Genomic DNA, 13608 nt, shown 5'->3' with positions numbered 1-13608 from the left:
TGAAATGAAATGTACAAAATATTGACCAGGAGTAAACAGTACATGCAGTGTGCAATTAATAATATTAATAATAACAATAATAGTACAGTTGTAATGATAAAAAGTTGCGTTAATGTAACATATCATATTCAGATCAAAGATCACAAATGTGCAAGTATAAGATTATGGGATTTCACCTTAGTATGAAGTGTAGTGTCCATGGGTGGAACAGAGTCCGTGTCAGTGGGGTCTCAGGCATTACTGATGAGGCAGATGGGAAGAAACTGTTAAATGATAAAACAAAAAGAATTGTAAGACATATCCACTTATATATGTTTAAAATAAAGTGTAAAATGTATTATTGCATATTACATTCATACTGCTGCTCAGGGCACTCTTTTATTCTCTGTGTGCCTCAAATAATCCTTCCATACATACCTTAATGTTACATTGTATAAAGAAATGTCTGTTATGGAAGTTAGGTAATTGACTGGCTTGTGTGTGTTTAACGTTGTCTATGATATGTCAGAGAGCAAATACCATGATTTTTGCTGAATTAGACCAACTACCCTGGGGCCCCAGACCCTCAGAGGGCCCTAGGGCTCCAGGTTTATTGTGTGGGAATTAGTCTGTGGTAATTTGTAAAATTGAACATTTGTGTGGTAATACTGTATGCACAATTAAAGCAGCTAAAATATAAACTGAAATGATAAGGGCCTTAAGGTGACAGCTGCATTATTAGGCCTACATAATCTTGAGGCCATGACATAAAATATTGTTTAATGCTGTTATTAATTCAGTTTGTATGTTGCTTGCATGGTCCGTATATATTAAGAAACCAATAAGGTAATCACTAATTACTAACTAATATATAAACAATGCACAAACAGAGGGAGACAGGGAGTTCAGGAGGGGCCCACAGATCATTTTTGCCCCTGCAGGACCCCTTGACAGTTCATTTGGTGACCTGATGCCTTACCTTTTATGTCACTGCAAGAACAAACCTTCAGTTTTCAGGTGAGCCATTAGTTGTGAACACACAACATATTTAGAATTTGCAAATTCATGCTCCTTACATGAAAAAAAATAACCTTTTGATTTTAGTGACCCCATGACTCATGTTGTAAGGCTTTAAGAGTTAAGAGTCTTTAAGAGTTTTAAAGATATGATGAAGATGAGTTAATACAACACTCACACTCCATTTATGAGGTATTTTAGGTGTAGACAGAAAAATGAAACAGGTCTTGGTCAAGTCTAAGTGCACAGCACAATATAGCATATCCCATAAACAGGGCAGTAGCCATGATTTTAGAAAAAAAAGAAGTCAAGTATAAAAAGTCACTCTGTGAATTCTTTGACCAGTCACCAAAGAATTCAAAAGCATTTTGCATTTTATTTACTTGTTTACCTTTTCGATTTCCATAAATTCTATCTCAATTCATGATGGTGTAAATCATTTTTTTATATTTAGTTGAAAAAATATCAGAAGCAGCCTTAAGGAAACAACATACGTATGTGTGTAACTGTAGAATATAAACCGCAGCTCATTCAAGCCCCCAAATGACCAGATTTATTGCTGAGGACATGACCTTATTGTTTTGAATTGTATCTGCAGTCCTGAACTAAAATTATCTGATGAGATGTTTAATGATAAGGTGACACACAGGTTTGTGCATTGTTATTGTTTCTGTTTGGTATCCAAGGGATAAAAGGACAATGAGCAGCAATGCCTGTGTGTATCTCTGTGTGTGTCCCTGTTGTCTGTGAAAAAGTGGGACAAGGGGAAAGAGGTGTGTATACTGTATGTGTGTGAAGAAGACAGGGAGAGAAAGTATCTGATTTCCCCTCGTCATCGGTGCTCAGTCCGACGTCCGCCAGCTGTCCAAAACAGTCATCTTGACACATGAGTGCTCAGCTTGGCACGCACATAAACACACATACAAATACACATACAAAATCACAGATAAGTACACAATTACAGACATATGCTCACACGCTGAGCCTGAAATCACTTTGGAAAATCACCTAAAAGGGACTGTAGAGGGAATAAAGAAAGGGGCCCAGACTGTGCTGGACACAGAATCCTGAGGGCCTAAAGTGAGGACAGCTGGTTTGTTAGACTCAGATCCACTGACCATACAGCGCTTCAGTCATCGCCAGCGGGTGAAGAACTCATTCAGAGATTTACCCACCCACTGGATTTCTTCTGCTATCTGTGTGGATTTTGACAACAGGTATGTCACATTTTAAGTTTTCAGTTTATGTTATTCTGTTGCAAAATGTTGCAGCGCCGTAAAAGTGTTAAAGTCAGTCACTTTATTCAATTTACTTTTAGTGGGTTACGGTAAGTTGCATCAGCTTTGGAATATTAGTTGAACAATTTCCATATTGAGAATGTTTGTACCGATTCATGAAGATTGATTTTTACTTCTGTTACACTTTCTGAAACTTTTCTCTTCTTTCCCTGACTGGCAAAGGCAGCCACATTTAGCTGTGATGAGATTGAATTTCACAAACCTAGAATAGTTTGGGTCAAGTGGACAAGTGCACTGTGTGTGTGTGTGTGTGTGTGTGTGTTTGCAAGTGCATAGCTACATGTAACTTTTTATGTCGTGTTCATACAGACACAAGAATACATCCATCTGTTGTGCGTTCACAGAACACGTTTGTGTCGCTGAAACAGCAATGTTTGAACCAATCTAGTTTCCAAATCACAAATATCATATGTAATTCTTCTGTAAGTTTTTTTTTATTATTATTATCCTCTTATAGATGTAAAGGATGATAAATACTGAGCCAAAATCAATTTAATACATTTTGACTGGCTGCCATGTGAAGGCCAACCTCTATACATGACAAATAAATAGCAAATGCTAAATATCACCTACTGTAATTTGCTGTCTATTTGTGTTTGTATGAAAGATGCACAAATGGCTTGTGGTGCTTGTTGATTTTTACCAGTACTGGCACATGACAGTTTATATGAGAAAAGACACAGTATAAGAAAAATATTTTTATATTGTATTTGTTATTTGAGGAAGACAGAGGTTTAGTTCTTGATTCACAGTCTTTTCTAGGAGCATGACCTACACAATTTACTGTTGTTTTTTTTGTTTGTTTTTTTGGGCAACTGTGCTGCTTCAAAAACACATGAGACAAAATCCTTTAACCCTTAATTTAACCATGATATCATTAATTTTTATTAATTGTTGCAAAACTTTTCACAATAATTAGCTTGAGAGAAAACTAAATACATCTGTCTTTGTAGGTGGGGCAGTGCTGATATTGTCCACCCAACATCATGGACCAGTGAGTATAATTCCTTAAATTAGTTAAATTACATGTGCAATAAAACATATATTGTTTGTCCTAGTTTGCCTGCATGCACCTCCTCAACATCTCCGCAAGTCTCTTGAAGTGAACTAAATTTTGCATCAGCTGAGGCTGAAAAGCACAAAAACCTCAGAAAACACTTTAATTTTCTGAGTTTTTCTATCGTCAGATACAATGATGATGAAGCAACTCCATGTTCTTTTGACAAACTGTATCACATGAGTCTCCCAGAGTAAATAATCAACACTCAACTATTTTAAGGTGGAATGGCAATTTGACACTGGCACAAAGCCTGTCAGTCACATCATGTCCGATGGAAACCTTGTAACTCCAGCTTTTATAATATTCATGTTGACATGTTGTGTTTTTAACATCGTTAAAGTTTTAAGTGTTCACCTACAGAAAATAAGATTTCAAATGAAAAAAAACAAGTTACAACTTTTCACATGAAAGTGATGACGTGTAGCTGCGTGACCTGATCTCACTTGTGGCTTTGTGTTCTTTTCTTTATATGTGTGTGCGTGTGTTAGAGAGGATGACAAAAACTCTGTGGATATCCATGACAACCCTCCAGTTCCTGACAACGTAGTGAGGGAGGATGGAGACACTGTGAGTGACAGGACCATGTCAAACCCCCACTGTTAGAGGTGCCATTCCCGGGCAGTTTAAAATAGCCACCAGCTGGCACAGGAACGCAGTGCGGCATTGATCGGAAAAACACGAGCCCTGACTTAAGTGTTTCTGTCTTTTATTCCCCCCTGTGGGTTAACATAACACTGCTGGCTGATGAACTACATGTGACTATTTAGACGCTATAAAGTGGAATATAAGGCTGAACAATGCAAATCTTTTCAAACATCATATGGTATAAAAAAACCTGTATGGCCACATCCTTAGAATAGTACACCACAGTTATACTTAAAAATACGTTAAACAACACTTTAATGATAGTGCTCATGTATGATTTTGGTTGTATGGTCTTTCTGCAAGAAGAAAATGTGCAAACTATACATAAATTATAGACTCTGGAATGGTCATTTTTTCTGGTGTATCAATGTTTTAGCACAACAAATTTTATACAACAAAACTCACAATGTTGAATTTACACACTGATTTTACATGACAGGGATATCAAAATAGACAAATAGTCAAAAAATGATTTATTACTGTCCCTTTCTGATGATTGCATTGTTTTGTTTAAACAATGCAATTTTCCATACATACAATATTATTCACATGGACTTAATCCACATTATAAAATTTCTTCCCCTCTGCAGGCAGCTTCCTGCAAAGCATCAAAACGATGATCATGGATTGTGTTTTTGAAATGGCTGAGATATGTCTTGTTGTGTCTCCAGGTCTATTTCATATATGAAGAGGAGGTGGAGGTGGAAGAGAAGGAACCAGAACCAGAAGAGCCCATTGTCCGTGTCAACGACAAACCCCACAAGTTCAAGGACCACTACTGCAAGAAACCCAAGTTCTGTGACGTCTGCGCTCGCATGATAGTCTGTATGTATTGGAAATTACATCAACAACATCACACGATTCTTTCTTATAAATGAGCTATTTATACGCTTCAGTCTTGGTTTCTGATAGGCCCCGTTGCTGTTCCTTTGCCTAATTTTCAGTGAACAACAAGTTTGCTCTGAGGTGTAAAAACTGCAAGACCAACATCCACCATTCATGTCAGTCCTATGTTGAGTTCCAGAGATGCTTTGGCAAAATTGTGAGTCCTATTTGCAGTGCAATAGCCACTATATGTATGAAGAGTCCATATTATTTTACCCCTGGTGATATTCATGACTAAAAATGTCCTGAAACATTGAAACATTGTGTTCTCTATTTGTTCCCTATAGCCGCCTGGCTTCAGAAGGGCCTACAGCTCCCCCTTGTATGGCAGTGACCAACCAGATCCAAGTGAGTCCACCGAATGCTGAATGAAAATGTGTCCTGTATATCTAAGTTTCTTAACCTTTTAATCTGTTCATTTATTGTTCGTGAAAGAGTAAAGTCTATGTGTGAAAGTGTACACTTTAATTATTTGTACTATTATTTAATGATCTGTCTAACTATTCTATCCTCCACCAGACAACCCAAACCTTCACGACCCAGTCTTTGACACCCTGCGGGTCGGAGTCATCATGGCAAATAAGGAGCGCAAAAAGAATGAAAATGACAAGAAAAATGTGAGCGAACAATATATTTTTAATGACATCATGTAAACTAAAATTGATTCACTGACACCAGTGAATGAATCCTGACTATTAAAGCAAATACAATCTCTTAAAAGGGTTTGAAGTATTATGTTAATACATAGTCAAAAAATATACTTGTGTATGATGCTGATGTTTACAATGTGTATCCTCAAGATGATGGTGATGATGGAGGAAGAGGAAGAGGAGAACCATCAGCCCAAAGAGAATGAAGAGGGAGGAGAAGGTACAGAGAAATATGATGGTTACTCTGCTAGTTGGGCTCATAATAATTACACAATTCGAACATATTACTATGTGGTTAAATAAAATAATTTCAGAAGATATTTTATGTCGTGAAAATGCTTTAAAGTTCAGAGAAAAAGAGAAAATTACCTACCCAAAAAGTGAGAAAAAAACATGAAATGATTTGTTATTCATTTCTAAGTTACTGGATTTAAATCCTTCATCACAAGGCACAGACTTTATTGATGACTCTGATGTCTGATGTTCATACAGGGAAGCCTGATGATAAGAAGGAGAAAGGAGGAGACAAAGCAGATGACAAGGTGAGAAAAAGTGTTCAGTTTTACTCTTAAGCAGCTCCAGAGGACAAAGGCCCTGATCTACCAGCTGTAATACTGGATGTGCACATATTTTTGTTATAAATCAGTCATCATTTACAGCAGAATCTGTGCTGTTTCGTCAACAGAGTAAAGGCACATTCTCACAGTCCCACTATTACCTGGCTCTCTACCGCTTCAAGGCCATAGAGAAAGACGACCTTGACTTCCAGTACGTTTGAAAGACACAAACACGTCCCCACATGCAGTAATTACATACAGTATAAGTATTAATTATTATATTTATTCAATTAAATTTACTTTCATAACACACCACTACATTTTTTTCATTTTGATTTTTGTAATCATTAAACAAAAAGCAGCAGTAAAAGACATTTAATTTGTGTTTGTGTGTTAGCCCTGGTGATCGGATCACAGTGCTGGATGACTCCAATGAAGAGTGGTGGAGGGTGAGTCAAACTTTTAGCCTTCATCTGAACATTTAACTTTGTTCTTTTAGTCTTCAGTAAACCATGTTCGACCCAATCCTTCCTTGTTCTAGTTCTTTAAAGTTTCTGCTGAGGATGAACTCAGAGTCTGCTCGCTCTATTTTCAGGGAAAGATGGGGGAGAAGACGGGCTATTTCCCCACCAACTACCTCATAAAAGTGCGCGCATCGGAAAGAGTTTTCAAGGTGACTCGCTCTTTTGTAGGGAACAGAGAGATGGGACAAATCACACTGAAGAAAGATCAGGTAATTGCACTTGTGTGTAGTTTATATTTATTAGCGTGTGCATAACTGAACAGGCAACAATCTCTCATCGGATTTTGCACAAACACTGTACAATGTTTTTGTCTTTAGAGCTCACTAATGGAGTTGTAACATACTTAGCACAACGTCCTGCTGTCCAAGAACATTGCTAATCTCTTCAGTGTTTTACTAACAAAATAACTGTTGTACCCTCAAGTTCAGCACACACAAATGGTGCATTTATCAATCTGCAGGGGTCTTTGCGAGAGTGTTTCAACATAATACTGATACTGACCTGTTGGGGTGTGCTGTGTCACTCTGTGTTTCAGATTGTGGTGAAGAAAGGAGATGAAAAAGGCGGCTACTTGAAGGTCAGCACTGGACGCAAGCTGGGCTACTTCCCTGCTGACCTGCTAGAGGAGATCACTGTGACATAAAAACCATGATACACAGTGAAAGGGCCAGAAAAAACACTTTAAATATCAGCACAAATATCAGAGATCTCACTGTTTGAGAGATCCTCTTTCAACAATTTTCTATATATGTTACCCTCAAAAGTATCTAGATTTGCTCTTATGGTGTCCGTCACAGCAGAGGTGGATTTGCTGTATTTGTGCCTTTGATAAAAAGTGGAGCATTAGAAAAGAGATGATTTCATAGCTTGAAAACCTTTTCATTAATACGTACATTTGTAAGTTGATAAGAGACAATCAGGAGATGTATTGGCTTTGTTGTGACTAGCATAGTAATACAAAGGATCAGTTACTACTTGCTGATAATAGCTAGGACTGAGAAGAGGTAGAGAGAACCTGGAGAGTCTTGTAAAAGGTTGTGAAGCAGTTTGTAAATGGATATGAAGGTGACAATTTACAGAGGCTTACTGCAAGATTTGAGAAATGCATCAGTAAATTTCTGCATTAGTTTGACAATACATCATTTAAAAGAAGTGGACAATGAGAGCTTCTGTTATATCTTGAAGCAGTAAAGCTTGACCAAAAAGAAAACTCTGATAAATAAGACAGCAAATTGGAAACTAATGAGTGTATGAAAAAATGTAAGTATAGTATAATGTGTTGTCTAATAAAATATTTAATGGTGTGTTGGTTACCATTTGCAAGGCTCCTTTATCCTTTACAGTTAGATTAATACTGATTAATTGATCAATACTGTAGAAGCTTCCAAGCCAAGCCGTTTGAACATGTACACAACTTTATATTGACAAAGTGCAGAGAACATTTCCTAGATTTGGTTTGTACATAATTCCACATGTGATCTTGAAGAACTGAAGAAAAACTGTATGACAAAGAAACCCTGCAATACTTCTCAAAATGGTTTCAAATGTTTGCACTAATTGCTGCTGATAAAATTAGCTGCATGCTTAGAGTATAAATCTTTCTATTAAACCTGAAGTGCACTTAAAAGCTGTCTATGAAACTTTATTTAAAATGTTCCCCAAAAGGGGAGATTTTATTTTAAAAGAGTGAGATGCAGAGGAACCTCTCTTGATGGAATTTGCTGTCAATTTGCTGGAACAAATGTTTCCTTATCAGAAGTGGTTGCACTTTCCTTACAATTATTTTTTTTTTCAGATCTGGACCTTTGACTTTCTCTAACTCTTATCTGCAAATTGGCTAAACTGGGCTGGTCGAGATGGGCCTAACATTACACAGTCATGCAATATGTGCAGTAGCTTATAGTGCCACTTGACATTGAAGTAATCCAGGTCACTGAAGTATATAACCTAACCTGCACTGGAGTTTGAGCTCACATCATTTACTGTGTTTAGACTAGAAGCTCAACTCCAGTTGTATCAGATCCAGGTTGGATTTAGTGTGTGATTATTAACTCTGGACAAAATCATGTTACCCAGCTGCAAATATCCTTATTAATGAAATATAATTTGCATCTATTTACATTTTTTTCTCCATACTTTTACTGATATCTCCTTCCTCCTTCAGTTTTCCCCTAATCTTATGATGGCCACGACTTTAAAGAAATACAGGGAACAGTTCAAACAAACACAAAATCTCATGTTGTTTTTTTTTATTTTTTATTGCAACACATCTAACAAAATATAATATGCCACATAGTGTTATGAGTAAAAAACACTAAGTGATAAAATACAACCAAGGCTTACAAATTAAAAATACAAAAAATAAAATAAAAAAATTCTCTGTGAAAGATCCAGTGTCTGATGACAAGGTGCCCAAAAAGGGTTGGTGAAAAGTTTCTATGGAGCATGCAGAAGATTATTTTCACCTCATTCATGGAGACAACAAGCATGAAACATAAATAACACAAGAAGTCTAGCTTGGAAAGGTTGCATACATCTCTCCAGAGTTTAAAACGGCTTACTCTAGTATCAGAACCAGCTCTTTTGCATCCCAAAGTGAACTTAAGACTGTAAATCCAGCTTTATTCATATATTTTCTCTCTACGCATACGAGTTTCTATCTTTATGCACTCTTAATTCAAGGTTTCAGCGATAACATGTCAAACAGAGGAGCATCTATAAGACAAAGTACAGCATATTTCAGACATGAGAACACAGTTATTCAAATTTCCCCAAATTGTACTTGGTGAAAACCAGCTGCGGCACGTGGACAGGGAGAAGTCTGTAATCAGCACCAACAACATCTCTCGCTGTGTTCAAGAGCCTCTCGGAGGAGACGCTTGTCGGTGGGCAGGCCAAATATTTGATGGCCACCCGAGCCAGTGCGGGACATTGTGCCATCTTTGCTGACCAGTAGGAAATCACTGGGTCTGAGGAGAGTGACTGGGTGCTGCCCTCTGCTAGGTAGTTCTCCACTAAACATGATGCTGTCACTGTCTTTGACAGTGATGCTGTGTTATTTGCGGTAAGACTCTGCATTGCACCCCAGAAAAGGCTCGCTGGCTTGCTGCTGGTGCCGTCTGATTCTAGCAGCCCACCTGATGAAGGACCCGCCTCACCTGCTGAAAGCATGCCGTCCTGGTCTAACACCTCCTCAACCTCCAGCGCCACAGCACCTTTCAGCCTGTCATAATCCAGCTTGCTGAGCAGCGCCATGGGCATGATCTTAAATCTGGGGTCTAAGAGAGTGGCTTTGAAATAGGTGTTGATGGGCATATCAAAGACATGTTGAAAGTGTTCCTCAAGGTGGGTCTGCAGTGAGACAACTAGTTTGCGAGTCTCTAATAGATCGCTCACGTCCTTATTTGCTAAAAGTTCAGTCAGTGAGGCTCTGAGGGCCTGGATGCAGGGGATCACAGAGGAGATAGATGTCTCATCTTGGCACACTGTGCGTGTTGCTTCTTCAAATGGCTCCAGCACTGTCACTATGGCCTCCATCAAAGTCCACTGATGCTCTGAAACAGACCCACCAAGGTTCATCACTTTGGCCATGGCAATCAGTGCCTCCTTCTGCTCCAGCAGGCGCTGCAGCATGAACAACGCAGTGTTCCACCTGGTTGGCATGTCATGAATTAAGGCAGCCACAGTGAGGCCAAGTTGCTCCTGCATCTCATGCAGCTTAGCTAAGGCTTTATTTGACATATGCACAGTGTTGGTGATTTGTCTCGCTGTGTTAATTACACTAACTACACCATGGCACTCTTCAATAGCGGCTGTTACAATCAAGTGTAGGGAGTGAGCCATGCATCTAACGTGCTCAAAGCCGCTTTCTGACATGGCTTTCACCATGTTGCATGTGTTGTTAGTGACAAAGAAGCCAACAGTAAATCTGTGTGGTACCATAGTTTGCCAGTCTTCAACAAGCTCCTGGAGGTGCTGCAAGATATGTGCTGCAGTGTGCTCTGTATCGATGACTTTCATATTCAGCAATGCGCTGACGCGTTTGTGTGTCACAGCCACAAACCCTGATGTATTCTGTACAATCCAATGTCCTGTAAGAGACAGGTACGAGCTGGTTGAGAACTTTCTGCTCCAAATGTCAGCTGTGCAATGCACAACATTGCCCTCAATATTCTCAAGGCTGTCTTTAACTTTAGCTTTCATTCTTTGGTGCAGTTGTGGTACAACTTTGTGGCTGAAGTGAATGCCTTTAGGAAGTGTGTAATGAGGAGCCACCACAGTCATGAGTTTACAGAAACCTTTGTTCTCCACAAATGAATATGGCAAAAGATCCATGCAGATCATCTCGCCCACACTTTCAGTGATTTCCTGGTTTATTGAGTGATTTGTTGGTAAGGCGGGATAGGAAGGGTTTGGCTGTGATCTCTTGCCACTCTGGATGGTACGGATGCCTACCACATTGCGATGTTTGTAGTGCATATGATTGTGCATGGCACTGGTGGTGAGATGTGCTAAATCCTTGCCTCTGCTCACAACTCTCTTGCATAAGTTGCACACCACCTTGGTGAAATCATTATCACAGATGGTAAAATATTTCCAGATAACACTCTTATTCCTCCTTTGCTTTTTCGTCGGTGGTGTGCCAGCCATGTGTTGTTGATCATCATCCTCATCGGCAGCAGCAGTAGCAGCAGCAGCAGCAGTACTACTGTCAAACTCTGTTAAGTCTTCAGTCTTTACGACATCATCAGCATCCATGACTGGTCTCAACTGAGGACAGATACTAGTAGCCTTCTTCTAACTACAATAATGATCTGCACCTTACACGATCATAAGATTTTAGACGTGGATCTATCTCATCTGGTCGACTTCTCCTTTCTGGTCCAGGAGTCCACGGGTCTCAAAACGTGTGATAATTCAGAGTTTATTGTTTCTGTGAGGGCTCCTTCTCTCAGGACGAACGACTCTGACTGTCAGAGATGTTTACTGTAAATCCAAGAATGAGAAAAACACCCTGCTACAGCCTGATTGTGCCAGAGGACGAGCGCTCTCCTGTTTCAGATGAAATTCGACATTTTGTTTTGCTTTCTTCTTCTTCTTTTGGTTTTATTGGCGGTTGGCAAACAGCTTCCGGGCGCATTACCGCCGCCCACTGATCTGGAGTGCGGACTAAAGCCTCCCTCCAAAACTTCTATCAAACAAAGGATTATAATCAAAACAATAAATACGATAGTCATGATTACATAATTATAAAGGAAGCAAATGAGAACAAAATTAAATTAATACTGTTTTGCTTCTTCTTTTCCCGAAAGTATTCTTCCTCTTTCCTGCTGACTTTACACCGCCGGGTCTTTCTGCCCCCTATAGGCGATTTGGTGAAATGCAGCTACTCACTTTCAACCCCATCCACACGTCATAGTCATGCATGCCATTTTTTACATTTTGAATTAGTTTCAAGTTCCTTTAAGCAATATTTTTATGTCGATATGTAATCGATATGCAATCAAATTGATATACTATGTAATAATATAATGTAACCCATGGCAACAACTTAAAATGGTTCATCTAGTGAAAAAAGGGACCTCAGTGAGATACATGTATGTCAGGCTGCTGCAGAAACTAAAAAGTTGATATAGTGGGGGGTTTGTATGTTTTAATTCTTTCTTGGTATGGTGATGTGAACATTTATATGATATAAAATTGTCAATTGAAATGTCACATTTAAATTTGTCATTTAAAATGTCAAACTCACTGTTCTGTGCAGGATATTTCAACATGGTTAAACAAAAGAAGAATCAACCTTTGTATCACTGAAACTCAAAATCAGTACTCAAATTTGAAGTTAAAGTCTGCAAGAATTCATGACTTATTTTTCTTTCTTTTTCCCCCCTCATTTTTCTTTTATTTTTAGCAATAACATGTGGCAATGTAAAACCATTACCAGCTGTTGGCCTGACTCAGTTTACAAACTGTTTTTCCAGCAGGTTGCCTGCTGTCCCACAGTGAAGACAAAATCAATAATAAAAAAGTAAAACAATACAGGCAGATAATAAAAGTTAACAAGTTAGACAAAGAATAGTCTTCATATATATATACACACATCAGGAAGAAGGCCCCCCCATGGAGGGACAAGCCCCTATACGGTATGTATCACCAACAGATAGAAGAAGTGGCTGATATCAAGAAATCCTGCTAGTGGCTGGAAAAGGCTGGACTGAAGGACAGCACAGAAGCACTAATCATGGCAGCACAAGAACAGACACTTAGTAAAAGATCAATGGAGGCGAGGATCTACCACACCAGACAGGACCCCAGGTGCAGGCTGTGCAAAGATGCTCCTGTGACAGTTCAGCACATAATAGCAGGGTGTTAAATAAATCATCCATGACTGGATTTAAGGAGCCAAGACATATGTTTATTAAATGTGGTTCTTTATGTTGTACAATGTGAGGTGATGTAGTTTGAGTTTGCCGTCTAGTGGTCAATTATGCTTAATACAACTAATTTAGCGCTTGAAAACTTCGAGGGCTGTTTACATTTTTACTTTCTGTAATGTAGATTCTTTTATTACTAATTTATGTTTTAAAATATTTGTTTGATGTTTTGTTTTAAAAGCAGTGACGAGATAGACTAGTCACAAATGTCTAAATGATGTTTTTTTTAAATGAAATCTGGTAATCTGATAAAATACAACAATTACGCGATATTTACAACTAGCCAAACACGCCACCTCATCGTGAAGGAAAGTCTCATGTGTTTCGTAGTGACATTAAAACGGTCACTATAGTATCTCTAAGAGAGGAGATCAATGACTCACTTTTTATTTATTTTTCACAAAGATAGAAAGCCCCACAAACGCAGGGCATCAAAAAATTGGATGAAACTCTTATTGTTCCTCTCCACGGAAATCTTTAGTAAAAGGCGAAAGATTTATACGATCTGAAGAGAAACAAGAGTGTACTGAATAATCTATTATCAAACAGCCCACCCGGT

General features: G+C 38.6%; 2 protein-coding genes and 1 non-coding gene across 3 annotated transcripts; 1 reads left to right on the top strand and 2 right to left on the bottom strand.

Annotated features, from left to right (window-relative positions):
• Positions 1–1880: 1880 nt before the first annotated feature.
• Positions 1881–7931, top strand: LOC137184261 (SH3 and cysteine-rich domain-containing protein 3-like). The gene is made up of 13 exons (XM_067591737.1): positions 1881–2213; positions 3248–3288; positions 3843–3921; positions 4671–4824; positions 4944–5041; positions 5172–5232; positions 5404–5501; positions 5685–5754; positions 6027–6076; positions 6220–6302; positions 6489–6540; positions 6687–6824; positions 7151–7931. The coding sequence occupies exons 2-13, from the start codon at positions 3281–3283 to the stop codon at positions 7256–7258; spliced, it is 999 nt and encodes a 332-aa protein (XP_067447838.1). The 5' UTR covers positions 1881–2213; positions 3248–3280; the 3' UTR covers positions 7259–7931.
• A 1441-nt stretch (positions 7932–9372) lies between these two features.
• LOC137185254 (zinc finger BED domain-containing protein 4-like) lies at positions 9373–11373 on the bottom strand. Its single transcript, XM_067593603.1, has one exon. The coding sequence runs from the start codon at positions 11371–11373 to the stop codon at positions 9373–9375; it is 2001 nt and encodes a 666-aa protein (XP_067449704.1).
• Positions 11374–13460: 2087 nt separating this feature from the next.
• Positions 13461–13574, bottom strand: LOC137185431 (U5 spliceosomal RNA). The gene has a single exon (XR_010928878.1). It is a non-coding gene; the product is annotated as a U5 spliceosomal RNA (small nuclear RNA).
• Positions 13575–13608: the final 34 nt, after the last annotated feature.

This window comes from Thunnus thynnus, chromosome 6 (assembly GCF_963924715.1).
Source record: "Thunnus thynnus chromosome 6, fThuThy2.1, whole genome shotgun sequence".
Lineage (NCBI taxonomy): Eukaryota > Metazoa > Chordata > Actinopteri > Scombriformes > Scombridae > Thunnus > Thunnus thynnus.
This window is presented reverse-complemented; position numbering and strand designations above follow the sequence as displayed.